Raw genomic sequence first — 27,082 nt, 5'->3', positions numbered from 1 at the left:
TGAGTGTGCAAACCTAACACTTCCTTCTATGGGCAGTGACCCCACAGAGCACCTTTGGGTCTCTAGTATATAGCACAATGTTCTACATAGATTCCCATGCTCAATAATGACAGCACCTACCACTGAATGAATTCACTGTTTTGCTTTGTTTGTTTTAGCAGAACTGGGGGCCCGAACCCAGGGCCTTGTACATGGTAAGAGCTCTCCCATCAGCCCATGTGCACCTTTCATGGGTTGACTCTCTAAATTAGCTAAAAACCCCTTAGTAATTATTATTATCCCTACTTTACAGGAGTTTATGCTACACAGTCATAAAGCCAGGAAATACTGGAGCCTGGATCTGAAGCCAGGTAGTCTGGCCAGATTCTACGTTCTTAATCCACAGACTGTAATGAATAGACTGCAGTCAAAATGCATGGAGACCTGGTGCTCAGTTCAGCAGTACACATGCTAAAATTGGAACGAGATTAGTATGGTTCTGCACAGAAGGACATACTAAACCATGAAGCAGCCTGTACTTTCCAGATGAATGTGGGGTCACTGGGCCCTTTTATCTGCTGTCTGTTCCTCTTTCTGAGTTATACTCAATAAGTCTCCTTCCTCTGCTTCCAAAGCAGAAAAGGAGGAGGAAGCAGAAGCCACACATGGTGGCCCATGGGGAAGACAGGCAGGAGGATCACAATTTGAGGTCAGACTGGACTACTAGACATTGAGAGGAGGAGACAGGAGAGAGAAACCTAGATATGAGTCTGGAGTAACCTCTCAGTGGCAGAGGCTATGAAGGCCCTGGGAAGGTGGCTATCTCTAAGATTTTAAAGAATATCCCAGTATTTGGGAAGTGGAAGCAGGAGGATCAGGAGTTCAAGGACAGTTGAGCTCTTTGAAATCCTATTAAAATAAACAAATTTCATAGTTCCTTAATAAAACGTTAAAATGTAGTCCAACTTATAAAATTCTCATCGCCACACTTAAATGCTGAGATATCACTCTAGAATAGAAAAAAACTAACAGAGAATGATGGTCACGGCAGAGCCTTCAGCCCAAACAGAGCCACCAAGACTTCGTGCCCGGTCCCGCGGCTGTGCTCTGGAGAGGTGGGGTAGGAGTGGGGAAGGCACTGTGTTTTCTGTCTACCCTGAACAAAACCGAGAAAGCAGCGAGGGGCAAAGGCTCTATAGAGCTTCTGACCGGAGGAACTCAACGGTCTTTTCTTTCCTTTGATTGTATGCTAGCTGCTTTTCTCACTGCTGTGCCAACGAGCGACAAGAGAAACCTAAGGAAGAAAGTTTGTTTGGCTCACAGTGAGGGCAGGCACAGTGGCAGGAGCTTCAGAGAGCTGGTCTCATTGTACCTGTGGTGAGATGGCAGACACACAAATGGCAGTGCTCTACTCTGTTAGCTGTACCTCTTTATTTAGTCCAGGACCCAGCACAGGGGACGGAAGCACCCACACATCCAGGGCCAGTCTTCCTGCCTCAGTTAACCTAACCTAGATAATCCCTCATAGGCATTCCTAGAGCCTTGTCTCTTCAATGCTTGTAGATCCTGTGACAATCATTATGGACTCCCATAGATCCCACTGAGCAGTTTAGGCTATACTAAAACTTACGTGTAGCTCAATCTTAGCCTCACCCTAAGGGTTAAGGTTGAAGATGTGTACATACTCATGGAGGAAAACCAGCCTCCAATAAACAGACTTCCCTTGCCCATAAGCCCAAGTCTCTTAAATTTTCACTCTAAGAATAATTAGAAATATCTTCTCTTTTCTAGAACAGTCTAAGATTCTGGTTTGTTTCTTTTGTCATTGTTCTGGTGATGGAGGCAGAGTTGCACGTATGTAGCCGAGGCTGGCCTCAGCCTCACAATACAGCCAACGACCCTCCTGCTTTCATCTCCCCTGTTGAGATCACAGGTGTGTGCCATTACACCCAGCTCATATGGTCAAACACAAGGCTTCACAGATACTAGGCACACATTCTACCAATCGAGCTACATAGCTGGTCCTGTTTGTTTTTGTTTTTGTGACTATCAAAGTAATGTAGAATACATGGGAAATAGAGAAAAACATTTTTTAAGCAAGCATGTGGTTTGAAATAAAATGCTGCTGCTGTTGGAGTTCAGGTAGTAGGAGACTTGCTTTTGCACAAACAAGACACTAGATTTGATCCCCAACACTACATAAACCACTCATGGTACATGCCTGTAATCCCAGCACTAGGATGGTGGAGGCAGGAACATCAGCCAAGTTCAATGTCAACCTCTGCTACACAGGGAATATGAGAACAATCTGGGGTAGAGACCCTGTCTCAAAGGGGAAAAAAAAAAGAAGAGGGGAAGAGCCCTGTACAAAACTACAATATAGAGTAGAAGAGGCAAGCAAGGGGCTGGAGAGATGGCTCAGTGGTTCACAGCAATGGCTGCTCTTCCAAAGAACCCGGGTTCAATTCCCAGCACCCACATGGCAGCTCATAACTGTAACTCCAGTTCCAAGGGATCCAATATCCTCACACAGACATATATGCAGATAAAACACCAATGCACATAAAAATTTTAAAAAAGTAGAGGCAAGCACTATCAACTCACTAGAGTTGCCACAGTCCCTTCACTATAGTTTCGGTTGTTTATACTCAACTACAATGCAAGAATAGTAAACAAAAATTCCAGGAAAAACAAACACATCTTAACTTTGGGCTGGAAGACAGCTCAGCAGGTAAGAGCATTTGTTGCTCTTGCAGAGGACCCAAGCTCTGTTCCCAGCACCCACAGGTGGATCAAAACTATCCTTTCTGCTGAAGTGTAGCTCTTCACAGTTGATGGATTCTGGTGGGGGCGGGGAAGGACTGGGTTTCTGTAAGGGGCTGCCCACTGGGAGTTTGACCATGCTCCAGTGAGTATATGGGCAACACAAACTAGATTTGGTAATTTTGGTTTTTTTTCCCCTCTTTTGTTTTGGGGGGGGTCACAAGGGTGGGGAGTGGACCTGGGAGAACTGGGAAGAAAATGTGATCAGGGTGCATGATGTGAAATTTCCAAATAATCAATAAAAATATGCTATAAAAAATATTCTTCAAAGAATTCAAGGAAAAAAAAACTATTCTTTCATTTTGTTTTGTTGTTTGAGACAGGGTTTCTCCATGTAGCCCTGGCTGTCCTGGAACTCACTCTGCAGACCAGGCTGGCCTTGAACTCAGAGATCCACCTGCCTCTGCCTCTGCCTCCTGAGCACTAGGATTAAAGGCATGTGCCCCTACTGCCTAGCAGCTCTCCTTAACTCTAGTTCCAAGAGATCTGACACCCTCTTCTGACCTCTGTGGGTAACAGGCATGTATGTGGTGCACACATGCAAGTAAATCACTCATATACACAAAATCAAAACTAAATCTAAAAGAAAAAACAAAACAATCTTTAACGACACTGAACAGGGTGATAAAACCCGCATCTCCCCCTCAGTCCCGCCAGCGAGGCGTGTCCACACTGTGCGGCACCAGCAGTCAGCTGGACAGTGGCGGCGGTGCTGCCATGCTCCTATGTGGAGTTGGCACTACGGAGGTTTGGGCACCCTCCCGCGGCTGCAGAACACACCCACAGATAACGGGGGATGCTGTGGGTTAGATACAGTCCGGCTCCCTACGATTATGGATCCTAGTGTTGAGGGAAGGAGTGCTAAGAGGTAGGCCTAGTGGAAGGCAGAAAGTAGTGCATTTCCTGTAGGAGATATTTCTCAATCCTTCAGAACTCCAGAGGAAGCATTAAGAAAACAAAATCTGGGGGCTGGAGAGATGCTCAGCAGTTAAGAGCACTGGCTGCTCTTTCAGAGGTCCTGAGCTCAATTCGCAGTATCCACAAAACCCATCCATGATGGGATCTGATGTCATCTATCTTACTCTCTCTTCTGACACGCAGGCATACATGCAAAAAAAAGCACTCACATACATAAAATACAGAAGTAAATACATCTTGAGAAGAAAATCTGAACTGGGTCCCATGGTTCATACTTACAACCCCAGCAACTCAGCAAGCTGAGGCAGCAGCATGACAAGTTTGTCTGGGCTGCACAGTAAGTTTTAGGCCAGCCTGTCTCAAAACTGTAACCATTAAGATCAACCTTTTCTTTTCCTTTAGTTACACTGGGGGTGGGGGTGCAATGATGATGCACGGGTGGAGCTCGGAGGACAACTTGGAGAAGTCAGTTCTCTCCTTCCAGCATGTGGGTCCCAGGAACTGAACTCAGGTTGTCAGGATTACACAAAGTCATGTTACTGGCCTCACAATTCCTTTTAAGTAAAAAGATAAAGAAAAAGAGGAGGAGAAGAGGGCACCTATTCACAAGTCGCTGTTTCCTGCTTTAGCATGTGGTCTCTGTGCTGACATGCATGTTCCTACAGGCAGCCAGCTTCCTTTACATTTCCCATGTTGTGTTCCGACCGTATCAGGTTCAGAACAGACTGCACTACCCAGTCTGCGCTTTTCAACCTCCAAAACTGTAAGCAAAATACACTTCCTTTCTGTGTAAAGCATACAACTTTATCATGTATTTTATTAAAGAAACACAAATTAAGGCAGTATTTTATTTGATCTTTGTAACCATCTCAAAAGCCAGTATCTCATTTTACAGATGCAGAACTGGAGCCTTGGAAAGTTAAACATCTGTATAGCTATTGTACAATGTCTGCCCACAAAAGAATGACAGTATAAGCTGGGCGGTGGTGACCCACGCCTTTAATCCCAGCACTTAGGAGGCAGAGGCAGGTGTATTTCTGGGTTCAAGGCCAGCCTGGTCTACAGAGGGAGTTCCAGGAAAGCCAGGGCTACCCAGAGAAACCCTGTCTCCAAAAAAAAAAAAAACCAAGAATGACAGTAGACTCCATTATGAACCACAGACATTAAGGACTACCCCACACTACTATGATCACAGCATCCAAGTGAAGTTTCCTGGACCCTAGATGCTATATATGTTTACTGACTCATGTTGATGGAATTTTGTCTCTCTATTTTGTAGCCCTGGCTGTACTGAATTCAGAGGTTCACCTGCCTCTGCTTTTGAGTGCTGAGATTAAAGGTACACTGGTTAGTTTTCATAATTTGAAAGCAAAACATTTAAAACAGGACATAATGGCTTACCCCTGTAATCTCAGTACTTGTAAAGCTGAGGCAGACTGATCTCCTGATCATCCTTACCTACTCAATTGAATTTGAGAACAGAATGAGATGCATGAGATCCTGCCTCAAAAATTCAAAACAGCACTCAGAAGGCAGATCTCTGTGGGTTTGAGGCCAGCCTCTTCTACATAATGAATTCCAGACCAACCAGGGCTACACAGTGAGATTCTGTTTACTTGAGAGAGAGCTAGAGAGAAAGAGAGAGCACAACAACAACCTATAAGTGGCTTACACAGGAGTATTAGAGCCCAGCTCTCCTCCTCTGTGCAGTGAGTGAGCGCTCTGAGCATAATCCTATGTATTTATCAATGCTTCTCACTGGCCAAAAAAGAGGTAGCCAGCAAAACCTAAAGTGGCAAAAATTTGAAACTCAAAACAAGTTTTCTGAATGCATCAGTGAGGTCACAAAGGAACGAGGAACAAAGTACAGGTGCATTCATCTTTTTCTTTCAGATGCACACTGCTATGACCTTAGTGTCTCCAGGTGCCCTCATCTTTTTTTTTTTTTTTTTTTTTTTTTTTGGTTTTTTGAGAGACAGGGTTTCTCTGTGTAGCTTTGCGCCTTTTCTGGAACTCACTCTGTAGCCCAGGCTGGCCTCAAACTCACAGAGATCCACCTGCTTCTGCCTCCCGAGTGCTGGGATTAAAGGCGTGCGCCACCACCGCCCGGCCATCTTTTTCTTTTAGATGCACACTGCTATGATCTGAGTGTCCTCAGGTGGGCTGCTTGAGGAAGTTATGGAACCTTTAGCTGGGGAGGCCTGGCTGGGGGGGAGGAGGTCACTGGGGAGGTTGGAGGGACAGCCCAGCCCAGATTCCAGACCAGCCTATGGGCCCAGGAGGAGGGTACAAAGGTTTGGATGTGGAAGTCCTGGGCAGGCTCATGTGCTTCAACAGCTGGTCCACATCTAAGGTCGCTGATCTGAGAGGCTGTCAAACTTTTAGGAAGTGGGGCTTGGTTGAAGGGCTGGGGGATAGGGGGCTGGGGGCTGGGGGCTGGGGGCTGGGCTGTTGACTTTGAGCACAGTCCCTTATCTGACTTCTCAATGTGACTAGTTCCCTCATACTCAGGTGGTAGCACACAGAAACCGGTCCCACAGCACACCGGCACTGCCATGATGGACTATTTTCCCCAAATCATAACCCAAATAAATCCTCCCCTTAAGAACTTTCTGGAGGAATTCTGTCAGCAAGAGGAAAGTAAGTGATACAAGGATCTCTCTGTGTTGCTATGCTGGCCTCAGACTGCTGTATGAAAGTGAACCTCCTGCCTCAGCTTCCCAAGCCTATGGACTGCACGTGTCTGCTCCTAGCAAAAATCATCACGCCTCTTGTTCTTATTTTTTCAATTGTATGTGCATGTTTGTGTATATGTGTGTCTGTATGTATGTAGTGCTAGAGATAAACCCAAAGCTTTATTCATCACACCTCTCTTATTTTTTCAATTGTGTGTACATGTTTGTGTGTGTGTATGTGTGTATGTGTGTGCGCGCACGCATGCATGTGCACAAGGTGTTAGAGATAAACCCAGATCTTGATACACGTAGAGCACACATGCTACTGAGCTACATCTCTAGCTCTAGGGTTTTTTAAATCATATTATTACAAGGACTGCATACACTGAAAGGTATTTAGTGATTATTTATTATCAAAAAAAATGGAGCAAGGAAAGTATACTGAGTAAAATGTACATAATGGCCCAATGAAATCTCCATTAAAAAAAAAAAAAAAGATTAGCCGGGCGGTGGTGGCGCACGCCTTTAATCCCAGCACTCGGGAGGCAGAGCCAGGTGGATCTCTGTGAGTTCAAGGCCAGCCTGGGCTACCAAGTGAGTCCCAGGAAAGGCACAAAGCTACACAGAGAAACCCTGTCTCGAAAAACCAAAAAAAAAAAAAAAAAGATTATCTAGCTGGGCAGTGATGGCACACACCTTTAATACCAGCACTTGGGAGGCAGAGGCAGATGGATCTCTGTGAGTTAGAGGCCAGTCTGGTCTATAAAGCAAGTTCCAGGACAGCCAGGACTGTTACACAGAGAAATCTTGCCTTTAAAAAAAAAAGAGAGAGAGAGAGAGATTTTCTATCCAGTATTCAAAACTACTTAAGATATTTAGCATCAGGGCTGGAGAGATGGCTCAGAGGTTAAGAGCACTGGCTGCTCTACCTGAGTTCAATTCCCAGCAACCACATGGTGGCTCACAACCATCCATAATGAAATCTGGTGCCCTCTTCTGGCCTGCAGGTGTATATGCAGACAGAACACTATATACATAATAAATAAATAAATAAATCTTTTAAAAAAAGATATTTAGCATCATTTCATTAGTAAAATGCAAATCAAAGCCACAAAATACAACTTCACACCCACAAAGTACATAATGAAAAAGATAGTTACTATAAGTTGGCAAGATGTCCAGAAACTGGAATACACCTGCAGCGGTATTGTGAATTCAAAATGACACAGTTAGCCACTCTGGAATAATATCTGGTAGTTCCTTTAAATAGTTATGGTAAGGCCCATATGTACACACACCCAGAAGAATAAAAAACAAGGGGAAGCTTGCATATAAGTCTTCTTAACAATATTGGTCCTAACAGTCAAAAGTAGAAACTACCAAAATGTCTATCAATTGATGAATACACAAACGTGGCATAGCCATACAAGAGAAATATTACTTGGCCCATACTAATGTAACAGGGACATAGAGGCTGGTTTTATTAAAATCACTGACTCTTTGCTTGTGTCTACAGGTGTCTGACGAGTAACTAAAAGCAAGACAAGTGTGAACTGGTTCTTTTCTGAAGCATTCTCTCTCATACTCACTTGGATTCCAGGAACAAGAAGTATAAGATAAAAACATCTTGTTCCAAAGGCTGAAACTGCCCTCCCAGGCAGCAGCAACCTTACTAAAGATATATATTCAGTTAGGAGAAAAAGAGGTACTCAGAAGGAGCCATACTTTGTATGTCTAACAACAATTTTGTTTATCAAGAACAAGGCCTCATTCTGAAATAATGCTCAACCAGACCAAGATGTCTAGCTGTGTAAACCTCCAGCTTGTACTACAGAATCAGGACAGTTATCAGCCTCTTGGGACGAACAGGCTTTAGTAACTAGACTCCAGTAGGTGCCCACCCTGAGGATATATGACTCTCCTGTCTTCACCACCATTCTTCTCTTCATTTGGCCTTTTGTGATAAAGGACCAGACCTGTTTCACTGGGAGCCTCCAGATTCAGACCTCTGGCCTAAGACTCCAATTACAAAAACATAAATTAAATATGCCTGTCACAAAGACCACAGTGGATTTCTTTTTGGGTTGGGAGGAATAAAATATTCTAGAAATTTACACAACTGTGAATATATTAAAAACCCTGGCTGGGAGGCTAGAGAGACGGCTCAGAAGTTAAAAGCACTGGCTGGGGCTGGAGAGATGGCTCAGAGGTTGAGAGCACTGACTGCTCTTCCAGAGGTCCTGAGTTCGATTACCAGCAACCACATGGTGGCTCACAGCCACCTAATGAGATCTGGCTCCCTCTTCTGGTCATACATGCTGTATACATAATAAATAAATAAATCTTTAAAAAAAAAAAAAAAAAGCACTGGCTGCTCTTCCAGAGAAGCTGACTTCAATTCTCAGCACCAACATGGCAGCTCACAACTGTCTGTAACTCTAGTTCCAGGGGATCTAACACCAATGGCAAAACACCAAAGCACATAAATTAAATTAAAATTAATTAATTAATTAAAAAATAAATAAAACCAGGCTGGGCGGCGGTGGCACACGCCTTTAATCCCAGCACTCGGGAGGCAGAGCCAGGTGGATCTCTGTGAGTTCGAGGCCAGCCTGGTCTACAGAGCGAGATCCAGGACAGGCACCAAAACTACACAGAGAAACCCTGTCTCGAAAAAACAAAACAAAACAAACAAACAAAAGCAAAACAATCAAACAACAAACAAACAACCACTGAAGTATATATATAGCTTGAAAGGGTGAATTTCAAAGTATGTGAATCCTATCTCAATAAAGCTATTAAAACAAAGCAACTGAACTCTCCTGCACACAGACTGTAGAAGGCAAAATACTTTTTTTTTTTTTTTTTTTGGTTTTTTGAGACAGGGTTTCTCTGTGTAGCTTTGCGCCTTTTCCTGGATCTTGCTCTGTAGACCAGGCTGGCCTCGAACTCACAAAGATCCACCTGCCTCTGCCTCCCGAGTGCTGGGATTAAAGGCGTGCGCCACCACCGCCCGGCTGCAAAATACTTTTAAAGTGACACACTGATGCCCTAGTGAGTGCCCAGAAGCAAAACTTCCTTTCCACCAAGGTGAAGTCGAGTCTTCTGTGCGACAGGAACGTGTAGAGCTCACTGTTCTCTTCTGGTTCTCTCACACCACCTCTAAGCTATAAGCACCTTGAGGACACTAAGCTGTCTCTCTCCTTGGTTCCCACAAGAGCACCTCCCAAAAGCCACTGAAGTAACACTTAGTTTTTGGGTGCTTTCAAGAAGTAATTTTGCCCAGCAGTGGTAGCACACGCCTTTAATCCCAGCACTTGGGAGGCAGAAGCAGGTGGATCTCTGTGGGTTTGAGGACAGCCTGGTCTACACAGCGAGTTCCAGGACAGGCACCAAAATGCTACACAGAGAAATCCTGTCTTGAAAAACAAAACAAAAATAAAAACAGAAAAACAAGAAGTAATTTCATGTACTCATATATAAATAACTTAGCTCTAAAGATGAGAGGGTTGAGGAAGAAGTCCTAGAGAGCATTTAGGCACAATTCTAACAGACTGACAGCTTTCTGTACAGTCCAGAAAAAGACTATTCCATCCAGAGGCAACTCATGGGGAAAGCCAGGCACAGGGAGTAACGCACAAAGTGTATTCAGCAAATTCCTGCTCACCCGGAACACAAAGATGGCTGAATGTGCTCTGACAAAATCTGATGTCCCTATGTTTGTTTTAATAATAATTACTGAATTATAAACTTTTAAAATAGTTTTAAAGCCTTAAAACCATTATTCTAGAACTGATATGGAAAACACTGCAGGCAGAGCCAACTGAAGAGGCTTCTCTAATGGCCTGGGTGAAAACTAAGGGAGGCCTGAAAAGAAGTGTGAGGCACAGCAGAAGAAAACATTATCTAAAGACAGTGAGGACATCAACAAGGAAAGAGGAGGACGTGAAATGGATAACTGGAATTTGTTTTGTGCAAGGCACAGAAACCTAGAAAAAATATATATGTATTAAACATATAAATGGAGGTCTGGGTTACCACTGTAAACCGGGCTTTAACAGGAGCAATAAGATAAAATTAAAGAGATATAGGAACAGCTTTTTATCAAGAGTCTTTAATGCACTAAACATAAGTGAAATTCGCCACTTACCTGCACCTCTCTGATAACCTGTAAGCAATCGGGCAAGGAGAAGCCAATAGGTAGACCAACTTTAGCTGGTGTTTTGAATTTGTCTCCTATTTTGAATGGGACATCATCAAGGTAACTGAAAGTCCCTATAATAATAATAAAAAAGCAGAAAATATCAGCAAATAACCTTAATACTTACTTTGCTATAACCTTACTTGTGAACACACATACATTTATGCTCTTCTAAGACTTGAATCCCGTCTCCAACAGCTTACCTGACCTGAGACCAGCCTACTCAGTCTACTTCACTACCAGGGTTTGTTTTCAATTATACTCAATGTAAAATCCAAAGAACTTGCCGGTGAGGCGCACGCCTTTAATCCCAGCACTCCACAGGCAGAGGCAGGTGGATCTCTGTGAGTTTGAGGCCAGGACAGTTAGGGCTACAAAGAGAAACCTTGTCTCGAGAAACAAAACAAAACAATAAAAAAATCCAAAGTACTCACAGCAGCCTAAAAAAGCCTCCTAGGATCTTTCTGTCCACATCTCCTAACAACTGTCCTTTGGCTTACTGCCCTAAGTCATGGGGACCTTTGTCTGAAATGTTGTCAAGCTCAAATCTGCCTCAAAATGTCCCATACTGGCTGCGTCTTTATCTGCAATGTTCTTCCCTTGGATTCATATAACTCATTCCTTTACTTCTTCAACTCTGCTCAAATGTTTCTCAGCCAGAGTTAACCTCAGCATCCTACAGGAAATGGCTACCTACCTCACTACTCACAGTCTTAGCCTCACAGTACCTATTATCTTCCAACACACTACGCAGCAGTTTTATTACACTTATTGCGTCTTGCCTAAGGAAACAGAAGCTTCTTGCAGCCAAATCAATTTAAGTCTTATTTGAAGATGTAGTCTCAAAATCATTTTGTTTGGGTTGCTCTGCTTTGTCTGGGCGATAAGGTCTTTACCAGCCCTGGCTGGTCTTGAGCTCACAATCCAACCTAGCCCTCAAGTAGCTGGGATTACAGTGTGTGCCACTATACCCACCTTGTATTCTCAGAATCTACACTACTGTCTGACACACATCTGTCTGAACTGCTCAGACGCCTCACAATAGGTGTATTTGATTTAGAGTTCTTTTTTCTTTCCTTTTAGGGGGTGAGGGGAGTGGGTACCAGTGAAACAATCATTTTTTTAACACAAAAAATAAGAATATTATTACTTCCTAGAATAATATGGATTTCTACCACACCCCCAGTATAAGAGACTCAAATCCATGGCCATGTCTCAGATAAGTGAGGCACTCAACTGTTGTGGAATATCTTTATCTTTGTAAAGGTGTGTTACATTTGTTTATGTTGCATTTGTTTAACGATATAAGGATGTGTATTTAATTATGTAAAGATGTATTGCATTTGTTTCACCTTGCCTGCCTAAGGCACCTGATTGGTCTAATAAAAAGCTGAACAGTCAATAGCTAGGCAGAGAAAATAAGTAGGAGGAGAAAAGGAGGAGAGAATGAGGGAGAAAAAGAAAGGGACATGCCCAAGACCGGAAGTCAGGCAGCCACCAGACAGACAGACACAAGAAGTAGTGAAAGTAAGATACACAGAGGAAAGAAAGGTAAAAATCCCCGAGGTACATCAAGAGAAACAAGTTAAGTTATACAAGCTTGTGGGACAAGCATAAGATAAGGTCAAGCATTCATAACTAATAAGAAGTTTCCTTATCATGATCTGGGAGTTGGTTGGTGGCTCAAAAGAAAAGGCCTGCTACATCCGACCACTGAGCTACATTCTCAACCCCTTACCAGTGGGGAAATAGCTGAGCAGGGCAGCACTTAGAAAAGGATACTCAGACAAGAACATAGGAATCTGGTCAGAACTATCAAACAACATAAGCCATACACAGCTCAACAGCTTTAACTCCCTAAGGTGCTCTGCCTAGTGTAACTGAGCAGCACAGAAGGCCCAGGACGCAGTCCACAACTGACTGGTCAGAGAGGAAGACAGTGCCTCTGGTACATCCCTCTCATTCTCACTTCCAGCTGGGTCAGGGTTTCTTTCTGGACCAATTCTAGTGAACTAATTTACTGGCAGAACTAGTCAGACAATGAGACATAACTGATCAATTTTACTTTTTCAATATTAATACCTAGTAAAACAAGGCTTACTTGTGGGCCTCACAATGCCATATTTTCCTGGGTGCTTGGCAACATAGATTCCATATATACATTTTTTGTTCTAAAAAAAAATGTAGATCTGAAGGCTTACCAAGATACAAAATTTTGCTATCAGGGGCTGGAGAGGTGGCTCAGCAGTTAAGAGTGCTTACTGAGCCGGGCGGTGGTGGCGCACACCTTTAATCCCAGCACTCGGGAGGCAGAGCCAGGTGGATCTCTGTGAGTTCGAGGCCAGCCTGAACTACCAAGTAAGTTCCAGGAAAGGCGCAAAGCTACACAGAGAAACCCTGTCTCAAAAAACCAAAAAAAAAAAAACCAAAAAAAAAAAAAAAAAAAGAGTTCAAGGCCAGGGTTCAAGATCAGCCTGGGCTACTTTGGGACACCAGTCCAAAAAAAAAAAGAGTGCTTACTGCTGCTCTTGCAGGGGACCCAGTTCAGTTCCCAGCACCTACATGGTGGTTCTCAACTATTTGTAACTCCAGTTCTTGGGTATCTGATAACTCTTCTGGCCTCTAATGGCTCTTGCACACACATAAACTCATGCAGCAGGCAAACATACATGCACCTAAATCTTGATTTTTAAACTGCTATCATTTCACCATTCTCCTGGAACACACAAACTGCTCTACCAGGAAAATCATCCTTGTCCCACTGTTGGAGGATGGAGTCTTCTCCTTCCCATTAATTTCTAGTCATAATGAAAATATGTGAACTACTTCTCAGATGTGTAGAAACTAAATCCGTAACTGTGGTCAATGTATTCTCTCTGCAGTATGACTATTCTAGGAAATTTTCCAAATGTGGTCATATACTTGTATATACACTGTTTTCTCAATTGGCAATGCCCACAATTATTTATAGGCCTTTAAAAGTAAGAACAATCAAAGTCTCATGATGAAAACTGTAAGGTCAGCTACTATTATAAGTTAGAGGTTAGTCTCAGCAACTTAATAATACCCTGTCTCAAAAAATATTTTTGTTTGTTTTGGTCTTGAGACAGGGTTTCCCTTGTAACCCCAGCTGTCCTGGAGCTTGTTCTGTAGACCAGGCTATCCTCCAACTGAGATATCCACCTGTCTCTGCCTCCCGAGTGCAGGGATTAGAGGCGTAGAGGTGTGTGCCACCACTCTCTCCCCTCCCTGTCTCAAAATTAAAAAAAAAAAAAAAAAAAAGAATAAACAAATGGGGCAGAGGTTTTCAGTGAATGAAGTGTGTGCGCTGCAACCTTAAGGACCTGAATTTAATCCTAAGAACCAATATAAAAGCCAGGAGTGATGGTGCACATTTATAAGCACAGCACTGGGGAAGCAGACAGGTGGATCCCTGGGGCTTGTTGGCCAGCCACCCTAGTGTACTTGGAGAGTTCTGGGCCAGTGAAAGACCCTGTCTCAACTAACAAGGTGGACAGCTTCTAAGGAACAAACACCCAAGGCTGTCCTATGGCTTCCACATACATATACATATATGTTCACCCCAAGCACACATGCGAACGCGCACACACACTCTCCTGTTTTCACACACAAAAAGAATAAATGACAACTCCCTCTTCAGTCAAACACTGAGTTCAACACTGTCATTATGTTTTGTTAAATATTCTGTTTCCATATTCCCCACACACATAGAATCTGATCAAGAATTTGAGCATCCCTAAATAATGGGGAAATGTTCATACATGTATCTCCCATCCACCAGGTGAGACTTGTTCAATAAACGAAGAACAAGAGACAGTTTGCTGGGTAGTGGTGGACACATCTTTGATCCCAGCACTTGGAGGCAGAGTGCTCAGGGCCAGCATGGTCTACAGAGTGAGTTCCAGGACAGCTACACACAGAAACTCTATCTTGATTAAAAAGAAAGAGAGAGAGGCATGCACCACCACACCCTGGAGGATGTGGAGACCCACAGAGGCTTCCTAATGAGACCTTACTCAGGGTCAGATAATCTGCGCTTGCTTTCCCCAGCAGGGCTGCATAATGGGATGATTTGACCACAAGCATGGTTACCAGGTATTTTAAAAGGTCTATACTTGGCTGTATGGTGTGCTTTCATATTGCAAGGGGGAGGTCTTTTGCCTCTCCCCTTGGCATTTGTATACAAAGCCCTTTTGAATAAATGCCTAGGGCAGCTGGGTATTGACCCAGGGCCCTCCCAAAGCTAGTCTGTGTCTCTGTCTTTCTTATCATCTGTTTCTATCTATCTAACTTATACTTCCTAATTCCTCTCTCCTCCACCCGAGAACCCTTCAATAGGTGGGAGCTGGACTCCCACATATGGTGCCCAACATGGGGCCTGGGTACAGAGGATAAAAGAGAAGGAACACTGCAGGTTAAGGGGGCATGCCCGGAATTAATTTGAGTGCAGTGAAATTCTATTCTTCACGAGTAAAATTGTAAATATAAAGGAGAGTAGTTTCAGTTAGGCTGCAGCAAGTATCTCTCTCTGTTTCTGTTTCTCTATTTCTCTGTCTCTCTCTCTCTTTACTAAGTTAGGTTTAAAGTTATAAAAAAGTTTTGGTGAAGCTTGAGAAAGATAGGTTTTAGGTATAGGGATATGGTGAAGGTTTAATAGAAGGTTTAATTTACAGTAGAAGTGGTTTTCCCCAGTGTCCGACCTGGGACACAGAAACCTGTATCCGGAACTAAGTAGCCACTTAACAGAGAAAGAAAAGTCACTTCAGAGACTGTCAGCTTCAGAAAGCAGAAGCAGCAGCAGCAGCAGGTGCAGCGTTTCCCCCAATCAGGAATCTGCAGCTGAGACCCACTGGGCATCATCAAAGTGCACAGGCGGCAGATGCTGAGAGCCAGGGCAAACAACAGGATTCTGCATGCTTTCTGCCATGAAAGAGCTGTGGTGAGGAGAGTGCAGTCAGCCAGAGTGCTTGTAAGAGCCAGACTGACTTGCCTAAAGGCTACCCTCTTCGACCTTGACGAGCAGAGCAGAGATGCTGTGGGAGAGGCTTCAGACACCAGCAGCTGGGGCAGGTCTGTCAGAGTGTGCAGGACACCATGGCGGCTACAGGAGAGATGAGCCTCCAGAGAGGGATGCCTGCAGGACACACACCAGGAGGGCCAGGGAGCAGGCCCTCTGAGTGCATGTATATGTTCTGGGGACACCAAGGTAGGCCTGACTACCATGAGCAGCAGTGAGCAGGGGTCCCTGCGGAGACAGGGCAGCATCCCCTCAGGAATGGGATTATAAAAGCCTGGACAGAGCTAGCAGTCAAAGTCACACAGCTTCTATTTGCTGGCTGTGCAGAGCACTTTTTCGAGAGGACTCTGCAGCGGCTCAGTTACCTTCTCCCTGAGGCAGAGTTCCTAGGGTTAAACTGCCATAAAATCCTGCTGTAACTGAGAGCAAAGTTTCAGAGACTCTTGATTGAACTGAGTTGTTGCATTCAGGGAAACTGCAACAAGTTTTTGGTTGTGGGATTCTTCATATTTGGAACTTTAAGACTGGTATCAGAACTGACTTGTTTAAATTTTCAGACTTAAGAAATGGGATGGACAGGGGTGATTCAATTGCAATAGGACAATTTTGATTTCACCTATATACATTATCAACTATGACGACTTACAAATTGTTTTGTGTATGCATATATACATTAACTGTGGTGACTCACAAACTGTATGTATAAAAATGGAACTGTTTGATGTAGAAATGGAGGTTTGTTTTTTCTACCCAGGCTCAAGATGTAGCTTAAAAAATTATAAAGAATAGGGCGAGTTAATATTCCTCAGTCTCTTTAATTTAAAAAAAAATTCTTGTTCTTTGTATGAATAATGTTAACTTGTGTTAATGTACCCTATGTTTTGTTAGGAAAAAGTGTAAAGAGTTCTATAAAGAGATTGCTTTTGGATGTTTGCTCAAGTTTGTAAAGTGTAAATAGCTCTATTGAGAGTTTGCTTTTGGATGTAAGTTTGTGAGAATTGTAATTGTGTATAGTAATATTCACGTTAAAATTATGATGTTAACCTGTGGTGATATATTGTGTCCCCCAATATATTGTATACTCTAATAAAACTTATCTGGGGTCAGAGAACAGAACAGCCACTAGATTAGACATAGAGGCCAGAAAATGGTGGCACACATGCCTTTAATCTTATCACTCGGGGAAGCAGAGATCCATCTGGATCTCTGTGAGTTCAAGGCCACATTGGGAACAGAGCCAGGCGTGGTAGCACACACCTTTAATCCCAGCACTTGAGATCTCATGTCTTTGCTTGGGAAGGACCCGCACCTTTAATCCCAGGAAGAAATATGGCAGGACACAGAAAGGTATATAAGACATGAGGAAACAGGAACTCGCACTCTTAAGGTGTGAGGACCAGGAACTAGAGGCTTTTGAGCAGTTCAGCTGAGATCCATTCAGTGAGAACTCAGAGGCCTTCAGTCTGAGGAAACAAGATCAGCTGAGGAGTTGGCAAAGTGAGGTTAGCTGTGGCTTGTTCTGTCTCTCTGATCTTTCAGAATTTGCCCAATATCTGGCTCCAGGTTTTTGTTTTTTTTTTTTAATTGATAAGACCATTTAAAATTTGTGTTACATTAACCTGTTAATGTTAATGGTGATGCTAAGGAGTCTTTAGATTTGATGCAATTTCATCAGGAGTTTACTGATTTAAAAAAGAGCTTGGTGCAGCTAAAACTGTCTTAGACCCATTCAAAAAGGCTATTTCATCTTGATCATCCCCTACTCCTTTGCTAGAAGGTATAGCAGCCATAATGAGTATTGCTATATTCCAGCTACTTGCAAGCTCTTAGTGGAAAGCTGATTCAGAGCTGCATAGAGTTAAGCTCTGCACCCTCACTTGAGATTTGTATTATTAAGAAAGGGGAACTGTGGAGACCCACAGAGGCTTCCTAGTGAGAACTTACTCAGGATCAGATAATCTGGGCTTGCTTTATCCAGCAGGGCTGCATAATGGGATGATTTGACCATGGGCATGGTTACCATGTGTTTTTAAGGGTCTACATTTGGCTGTACAGTGTCCAGATTTTGCAAGGGGGAGGTCTTTTGCCTCTCCCCTTGGCATTTGTATACAAAGCCCTTTTGAATAAATGTCTAAGGTGGCTGGGTATTGACCCAGGGCCTTCCCAAAGCTAGTCTGTGTTTCTGTCTTTCTTATCATCTGTTTCTATCTTTCTAACTAATATTTCCTAATTCCTCTCTCCTCTACCCAAGAACCCTTCAAAAGGTGGGAGCTGTACTCCCACAGGAGGGTAGGGGTGAAATAGCCATAGAACCCAAGATACCCATGAATTAACAATCCTCCTGTACCATTTCACTAGTTCTGGGGTCACAAGTGTGTACCTTCATGTCCAGCTATAAAAGTTTTTTAAACACAGCATTCATACAAAATAAATGCAAGTTTTACAGATTCTGGACAAAGTTACAGAAATATACCAGGTGCCCCACCACCACCAAAAGTAGCATCTTGGCTTGCCAACAAAGAATGACATATACTAGAATCATGATTACAATGATTACAAAGCTACCTTTTCCACATTAGATTATAAGGCAATTACAGCTCACAATCAAATCAGAAACAAAATGTCTTTTCTATCACTCAGCAAGAAAAGTATTTAAGTCTTTTAATAGCACTTCAGGGCAAAGAACCTCTCTAGAAAATAGCTAACTTGCCCTTAGAAGGGAGGTATCAGAGGAGGTGACAGTTGAAGTGTATAAAGTTTTGACTATTCAAGATAAATTCTTTAGATCTACTATATAATCAACATAGTACTTGAGCCAACAATATTATATTGAATACTAAAATAACTAATAGAATAGCTTTTTATTTGTTTTTTAAACAGGATCTTTATTACAGACTGGCCTCTAACTTGAGATCCTACAGCCTCTGCCTCTGAGTTCTAGGACTGTAGGAATGCACCGTGCTTGGCTCAGGAGAATGCTGCTTGGTTAACTGTTCTTAGTACCAAAAACGACAAGCCAGTCAACATTCTAGCATGGAGGGGGGAGGGATTCATAAGCCCCACCCCTAACAGGAGTTATAGACAGTTGATGTCTTCTGAAGGAGAAGAATCAGTTTTCTTTAAGAGTGTTCTCTTCGCAGATCGAGTGCATTCCACAGCCAGGAGTATGAGAGTAGCACAAACTGGACTTGGTTATTTACCAAAAGAAGACACAAAGTTGGGGGTGCAAGAGTGGGGATGGATCTGGGAGGAGTTATGGGAAAGAGCAGGGGACAATATGATCAACCTACATTGCATGTAATTCTGTAAGAATAAATATATTTGACACACACACTCAGAAGCAAAGCCCTCAATATCCATGAGCTCCTCATTTATCAGTTCAACAACTTAAGAACAAAAATATTGAGGTTTTTTTTTTTTTTTTTTTTTTTTTTTGGTTTTTCGAGACAGGGTTTCTCTGTGTAGTTTTGGTGCCTGTCCTGGATCTCGCTTTGTAGACCAGGCTGGCCTTGAACTCACAGAGATCCCCCTGGCTCTGCCTCCCAAGTGCTGGGATTAAAGGCATACGCCACCATCGCCCGACGAGAAATAATTTTTTAAAAAATTGTTAAGAACTGTGGAGATGGCTCAGTGATTAAAATACTTTCTGTGCAAGCCTGAGAACCTAGTTCAAATCCCTAGTACCCACTTTAAAAAACCAGGCACAGCAGTACATACTAACGCTTGTGGGGCAGAGACTGAAGGATCCTGGGGACTCACTGGCCAGCAAGAGAGGACACCTGATGTTGACCTCTGGCCTCCACACACACAAATAAATAAATGAAATTAAGTAAATAAATAATCTGTAGTGGCACACATGTTTAGCCCAGCACTCAGGAAGCTGGGATAGTTGAATCTCTGTGAGTTCCAGGCCAGCCTGGTCTACACAGCAAATTCCAGTGTGCCTGAAGACTTGCCACCTGAGCTGCTGACTGCTAACTGCGGAGTCTGAGTGGTGTAACACCACAGGAACACACACAGCATTATGCACGTTACATGTGTATGTGTGGCAACTCCAACTTTTAAAGATGTCTTCATTAAACTAAAACTAGACTAACTGTTGCAAGTTACATGTGTATATGTGGCAACTCATCAACATATCAACTTTCAAAGATGTTTTCATTAAACTAAAACTAGACTAACTGTTGCACCATTCTGACACAGCTGACTGGCTGGCAGTTCAGAACAGGGCATCATCCGCACATGCTGCCAAGCAGTCTAGTGTACAACAGCTACAATGATGCACAATTTTCAAAACTCATGTGTGTATATATCTGTGCATGCCATATGGGGGTGGGATAATCAAAGGAGATGAGAGGCAACGGATCCATGGAGCTGGAACTACAGGCAGATGTAGCTGCTGGGAATTGAACTCAGATCCTCAGGAAGAGTAATATACTATCTTAACTGCTGAGCCAGCTCTCCAACCTCCAATACAGTTTCTAAAATGGAAAATCGGTTGTGCAAAAATCTGTATTGCTTGGATCTTCTTGATATAATTGCCTACTGAATAAAAAGACGGTCTAATTTTAACTATTTAGGTATCAAATTCTCTATAGGTATATATAATAAAATTTAGTTTGGAAACAGGCATAGTGGCACATGCCTTTAATCCCACCACTCAGGAGGAAGAGGAAGGTATAGAGATAGATCCTGTCTTTAAAAAAAAAAAAATTGGGGGATCATTTTTGGATTTTTTGTTTTGTTTTGTTTTGTTTTTTGTTTGTTTGTTTTGTTTTGAGACAGGCTCTTGGTAATGTAGCCCAGTCTAGCCTGGAACTCACTATGTTAAGACTAGCCTGAAAGTCATAATCTCTTGCCTAGGCCTACATCTGGAAGGTCATACCTTAAAAGATGAAGGGACTGAGCTACAGCTCAGTGGTATAGTACTTGCCTAGATACATAAGACCCTTGGTTCAATATCCAGGAAAACACACACACACATACAGGGGGAGGAGGGGGAGGGAGGAAGAGGAGTGGGGAAAGAGAGAGGGAGGGGAAAAGAAAAGATCAAGCAAAACTATTAGTTCAAATGTAACACTGTAATTGTTACTGATACCTCTGTAATATGGGACTGATTCACAGTAAACAACTTTCTTTGGCTTTAGTAACTAGGAAAAAAGCCAAAAAGACTAGAGACCACAGTTTAACTAGCCATTTAAAGAAATACTTTTAAATTATTGAAGGTCCTAGAATGCACATGCTGTGTTTTGTACAACTTTGTTTTACTCAGGCTCTTCAGTATAAAGAAATAACAACAAAATACTAAATTAACTTAAAATTTCTGATCAAATCATAGCTTAAACCATGATATTTAACACTTCACTTACCATGAAAATCTGTACCCAACTTCTTAGAAGCCATTTAGAACCTAAAAAAAAAAACAAAGAAAGATTTCTTAGGCACTAGGTCTTGAGACATTATAAACAAGAAAATAGAGACAAAAACAAAAACAAATAAAAAAAAAAACAAAAAACAAAAAAACAAAACACCCAGAGTACTAATATTTCAGGACTCACACAGTCTTCACTTCTCACTCCTAAAGTCTTCCAAAAGAAAGCCCAATATAGGAGAAACTCATTTGTTTGTCTTTCTTTTTGTTTTGTTTTTTCCTTTTTTCATTTTCTAAGACAGGGTTTTTCTGTGTAGCCCTGGCTATCCTGGAACTGACTCTGTAGATCCGCCTGTCTCTGCCTCCCGAGTGCTGGGATTAAAGGCGTGCACCACCACCACCTGGCCCTCATTATTTTTTAAGATTTTATTATTGTGTGTGTTACATACCTGTGTGCTGCCTACAGTGCTTGTCTGGAGGTCAGAGGACAATTTTATGGAGTTAATTCTCTTTTCCATTATGTAGGTCCCAGGGATCAAACCCAGGCTGTCAAGTTTGGCAACAAGCACCTTTACCTGACAAGCCATCTTGCCAGCCCAAAGAAATGAGTTTTTAAAAAGAAACATCAGCTAGGTAGGATGACTCACACATGTATTACTAGCACTTGGGAGACAGAGGCAGGAGGACCAAAGGGAATATGAGGCCAACCTGAGCTATGTACTGAGTTTCAGGGTAGTCTGGAGAGAAAAGACTATCTCAAAAACAAAAAATTCTAAAAGGAAATTTAAATATTACTAAATGTGCAGATTCTGAGGAATTATTAGAAGAATAACATTCCGGCCACAGAAGAAAACTATTACTAAGTTGATCCTCCTGTGTAAAAGACGTATGTGCAACACCAAGTAAATGTGTTTTACTTTGTTTAGTTAAGCAAATGTAGATCCCTAACTAAAATTTCTGGAATGAATGGGGACTGCACACCTCACAACCTTCTGCAGCCCAAAAATGAGAGGATTCAGGAAAAGCACTCGTATTTCCAAACTGAATAATCACAGGAAGTGCCACTGTGTACTACTGTCAAGTCGCACACAGTAATGTCTTGACCTGAGCCAGATGTGGCGAGTGGGAAATGCCTGAAACCCCAGCACTCAGGGGCCAAAGCAGGAGGACTGCGATCTGGAAGCCAACCTAAACTACATGGTAAGGTCAGATGACAGGGAGGGCGGGAAACAGAATGAACGGGAGAGAGCAGGGAAAGAAGGAGAGGGGGAAGGAAGACAGGAAACCTTTACTAGCAACATAAAAAGCTGACAACCACATATCAGTCTAACTTTCTTCACTTATTTTTCATATCACTAACCCTGAAACTCAGAAAGCAGGAAACCATTTTCCACTAGCACATACACAATAAGCATCTGATTCGGCTGAGCCATCTCTCCAGCCCCTGTTCAGATCTTTCTTAAGCACCACTGTTTTATGAAGAACTGAAATGAAAAATTTAAATCATCAATTTGCAGAATAAGATCTGATGAGCTCTGACATTTTGGAAAAGAGTCCAATATGCTACAGAAACAAAGAAAGACAAGACATTCTTATAGTACTAGGTGCTAAAATTATGGGTAGGCTTCAGGCTTTCTTTTTATGCTATTTATTTTCTAGGTTTTCTTTTCTTTTTTTTTTTAAGATTTATTTATTATGTATACAGTGTTCTGTCTACATGCATGCTTGCAGGCCAGAAGAGGGTACAAGATCTCATTATAGATGGTTGTGAGCCACCATGTGGTTGCTGGGAATTGAACTCAGGACCTCTGGAAGAACAGCCAGTGCTCTTAACCGCTGAGCCAGCTCTCCAGCCCCCATTTTCTAGGTTTTCTATACTGAGTATGTATCTTTACATGTATCAATTTTTAACCCACCAAGAGAACTAAAAAGAAACACAGTGATGTCTAAGTAATCAAAGATTTTCACCTCAGAACAAGAAAAATGAATGAAGAACCCAGTGACTTCTAGTCCAGTAAGAGTACCCAAATACTCGGGGGTGGGATGGAGATGTTTTAGAAATCTAACAGTTATTTATTAACTATACAAGGCATAACCCATGAAGAGCTCTGTATGAATCGCCACAATACATAAAAATGACCACACATAAACTGTCAAACACAGTAACTATTCAAGCACTAGACTACTGAAATCTATGTCCAATCTCTGATGTTAGGGTAGTTTTGTTTGTTTTTGAGGTGAGATCTCTCTGACCTAGCCCTGTACTACGTAGTCCAGGAAAGCCTCAAGCTCTCAATCTTCCCGCCTCTGACTCCAAGCTGAAATTAGAGGTGAATACCACCACACCCTATCAGAACACCATTTTTGTTTTTATTTTAAAGTCTGTATGTCTCGGTGTGTATCTGCCACCTGTGTACAGATGCACATGAAGTGCACCAATCAGATCCCCTGAAGCTTTAATCACCGGGGATGTGAGAGCCACCTGAAGTGGATGCTGGGAACAGAACTTGGGTCCTCTGGAAGAGCAGTAAATGTTCTTAACTACAGAGTCATCCATCTCTCCAGTCCCAAGATGTCTTTGAAAATAAATACCCATAACAACACTTTACAAAACCTGAGTAAACACTGCTGAACAAACAAAATAACAATAAATGTCCCCAAACAGGACTATCACAGACCGTAGCATATGTAATAAGGCTGTGATCTGAGTCTCTCAGGAGACAGAGACAACAGGATTGAGTTCTGGGGCAGTCATGTCAACTTAGCAAGACTAAATAAACGTGCTTCTCCATGAATGTTTCCTTTTCTTTCCTTTCTTAGGAAGGGGCTCAGGAGAATCGAGTGTTGGAATCTAACCCAAGGCCATGCAATGCTAGGCAAGCACTCTATCCTCGGCCTACATCTAAAGTTTTAACCAGTCTCTTGAACTGCAGGGTCAGAGCTGGGGAGAAGGCACAGTGCGTAAAGTATGACGCGACCATGAGGATCTGAAGGGCTCATGGACACAAACCAGTCACATATTCATACACGTAGGCAAAACAATCATATACGCTTTGTTTTGTTTTTCAAGACAGAGTTTCTATGTGTAGCCCTGGCTGTCTGGGAACTCACAGAGATCCACCTGCCTCTGCCTCCTGAATGTTGGGATTAAAGGCCACCACCACCTCTCTATGAGTTTGAGGCCAACCTGGTCTACAGAGTTGAGTTCCAGGACAGCCAGGGCTACACAGAAAACCTTGTCTCAAAAAAAAAAAAAAAAAAAAAGACGAAGACAACTCAGTGAACTACAGTTGCAAATCTCTCTTAGCACACCTGTAACCTTCTCACACTCGAGACTGAGGCAGGAGAATTCAAGTTCCAGTGCAGCGTGAGCAATACGAGGTAATTCTCAAAAACATGGACAAAAACAAAACCAACCAACCAACCAACAAGCTGACTTCCCTTAAAAAGAGAGATTTTTCAGGGGTATATACATCGAGGTTTGCACCACTACAACCTGGCTAACACTATCTTAAAAAGAAAAAGTATACAGCCCAAACCAATGAATAACAAACAAACAAAAACAAAGCAGATATAGAAAACTAAAAGAACACTAGAGACAGTGTTTTGCTTTTGTTTTTTTGTTTGTTTTTTAAAGCAATGAAAAATACCACTTTAAGTACTCTTGGGAACTTGGGTAAAACAATCTAGAAAATGTTATAACAAAGCTGAACTAAAAATCAAGATAGAAAAGAAGGTAAGCTTCTTATTTCTTTTTAACAAAGCATGTGTAATATGTTTTAAAAGATAACATCCAACAGTCAGTCTCAGGGGCAGAGAGGATGGCTATCACACTAGAGGTTATTAATCTAACCCAGAAGACACAACTTTTCTGTTCTTCCAGCAGTTTTCTTTTTCTTTTTTTTTTTCTTTTTTTTTTTTTTTTTTTTTTGGTTTTTCCAGACACGGTTTCTCTGTGTAGCTTTGCGCCTTTCCTGGAACTCACTTGGTAGCCCAGGCTGGCCTCGAACTCACAGAGATCCGCCTGCCTCTGCCTCCCAGAGTGCTGGGATTAAAGGTGTGCGCCACCACCGCCTGGCTCAGCAGTTTTTAACGCAGTGAATTACAGCTGAGCCTGGGGGCACACATCTTTAATTCCAGCAGTGGCGGGCAAGTTACCAGCCAGCCAGCACCACATTAAGCCCTTGTCTCAAAAAAAAAAAAAAAAAAAAAAAAAATTAATGAACCTGAATACCTTACGATTCGTTATTTCTTTGATTTTTAATAGAACCTTAAATATAGGAACCCCATATGTGACCAGCTGGAATACTATCCTGTAATTCTCATCTTAGACAGCAGTAGTTCACACTAATGGCTCATTTGGTAACAAAGAGCTACTTAGAAATAGGAAAACAAGATCAGCAAATGGCCAAAAGCAGAGCTTGAGAGGAAGCTTGTGTTTCGTCTCTCTGGGAATGTGGTCTGGTCTGGTTTTCACAGTACAGGGCTCCAACTGCTTTCCACATGCTGTGCAAGCACTCTGCCACCTAGCAACACTCCCAGCCCAGAGTGTGACTACACTGCACTTCTGCCTCCAACTCCAAACCAATCAAGTCTTTCTAACCAGTTCTGACTTATCCAATGATATTCTGCTACACTATCCCTATCAAATTAATCAGAAGCAATCTAAGGTGTTTTTTCCAACTTTAATTATGTAAATACACCAAAGTCTTGTCTTCCTGGATACTTTAAATCATATTCTTAAAATTATGTAGCCAAATTTTCTGCACCCTAAAAATAGGTCTTATATTGCTATATTCGAGATACTTGTTATCTTGAAAACAAAGCAAAAACAGCCGGGTATGGTGGCACACTCCTTTAATCCCAGCACTCAGGAGGCAGAGGCAGGTGATCTCTATGAGTTCAAGGCCAGCCTGGTCTACAGAGCTAGTTCCAGGACAGGCGGGGCCACACAAAGAAACCTTGTCTCAAAAAACCTAAAAAAACAAACAAACAGAAAAACTCAAAGCAAAAACAACAACAAGAAATCATCTTTTTTCTGAGTTCAAAAGTCTTCTCACTTACCTGGGGAGTTTAAAAGAAAATCACATTTATAAGCATCTAGAAAGTTATCTGGCACTATCTCATAAAATTAAACACACAGGGCCAACAGGCAGCAGCTCAGCACGGAAAAGGTGCCCGCAGACATTAAAGGCATGTGCCATCACACCCAGAATATTGTTGTCTTAACTGAAACACTCCTCCTCACAAGCCCTGTTCCATGCCTCAATTTCAAACACTTAAGAAACTCACTTCAGTCCACAAGCAACTATGTCCCTCTGCCAAAAATTCACAAAACCTCGTCTTCGATGCCCGTATCAAAGAATTTCAGAAGCATACCTGTGGAGCACACCTGTAAGAGGTAGAAAAAGAGGCAAGAAAACCAGTTCAAGCTCATCCTTGGCTACCCATAAGTTCAAGACCAACTTGGTCTCTTAGGGAACTGGCCAATAAACAGGCAATACCTTGACCCGCCAACCATCCTAACAACGTCATCCTACATAAAGTCCCTTTTAAGAGAAAACTCCTCCCCCTCCCTCCCTCTCTCTAGTCTCATAAGGTCACATCTGCTCCTCTGCTCCCCCTCCCTCCATCCTTCCCTCCCTCCCCCTCTCTTTCCCTCTCTCTCCCCCTCCCTCCTTCTCTCTCTCCCTATCTCCCCCCTCCCTCTCTTCCCTCCCTCTCTTCTTTCCTCTCTCTTGCCCCCTCTCTCTCTTCTCCTCCTTCTCTCCTCAGCCCCTGCCCGCTTCTTCTCTTGCCCTCTCTCTTCCCTTTCCCCTAATAAAACTTTCCAGTGTCACCTGCATGGTGTGCCTTTCCCCACGGCTCCCACCCTCCGTAGGCTCCCACCCTCCGTAGGCTCCCACCCTCCGTGACCACGCCTGCCGTGTCTGCATGTCGTGTCTCTTTCTCACTCACTGTGGGGCCCCTCAGCTCCAACCCACCAAGGTTATCTCTCCTGCCATTTTACAAAATTGGTGTCATAACTCAGATTGAAACCGAGGCTGCTGCGGCCATAACGCAGAGTACTAACCACT

At 42.7% G+C, this 27,082-nt stretch overlaps 1 protein-coding gene across 1 annotated transcript in view; it reads right to left on the bottom strand.

Annotated features, from left to right (window-relative positions):
* Ubap1 (ubiquitin associated protein 1) overlaps positions 1-27,082 on the bottom strand; it is a 57,579-nt gene that overhangs the window by 10,842 nt on the left and 19,655 nt on the right. The window contains exons 2-3 of the mRNA XM_059254140.1: positions 21,004-21,044; positions 10,546-10,670 (exon numbers count right to left, since the gene is read on the bottom strand). Coding sequence (XP_059110123.1) covers positions 10,546-10,670; positions 21,004-21,037 — 159 coding nt within the window. The 5' untranslated portion in view covers positions 21,038-21,044. The remainder of the gene's footprint in view (positions 1-10,545; positions 10,671-21,003; positions 21,045-27,082) is intronic.

This window comes from Peromyscus eremicus, chromosome 2 (genome assembly GCF_949786415.1).
Source record: "Peromyscus eremicus chromosome 2, PerEre_H2_v1, whole genome shotgun sequence".
Lineage (NCBI taxonomy): Eukaryota > Metazoa > Chordata > Mammalia > Rodentia > Cricetidae > Peromyscus > Peromyscus eremicus.
This window is presented reverse-complemented; position numbering and strand designations above follow the sequence as displayed.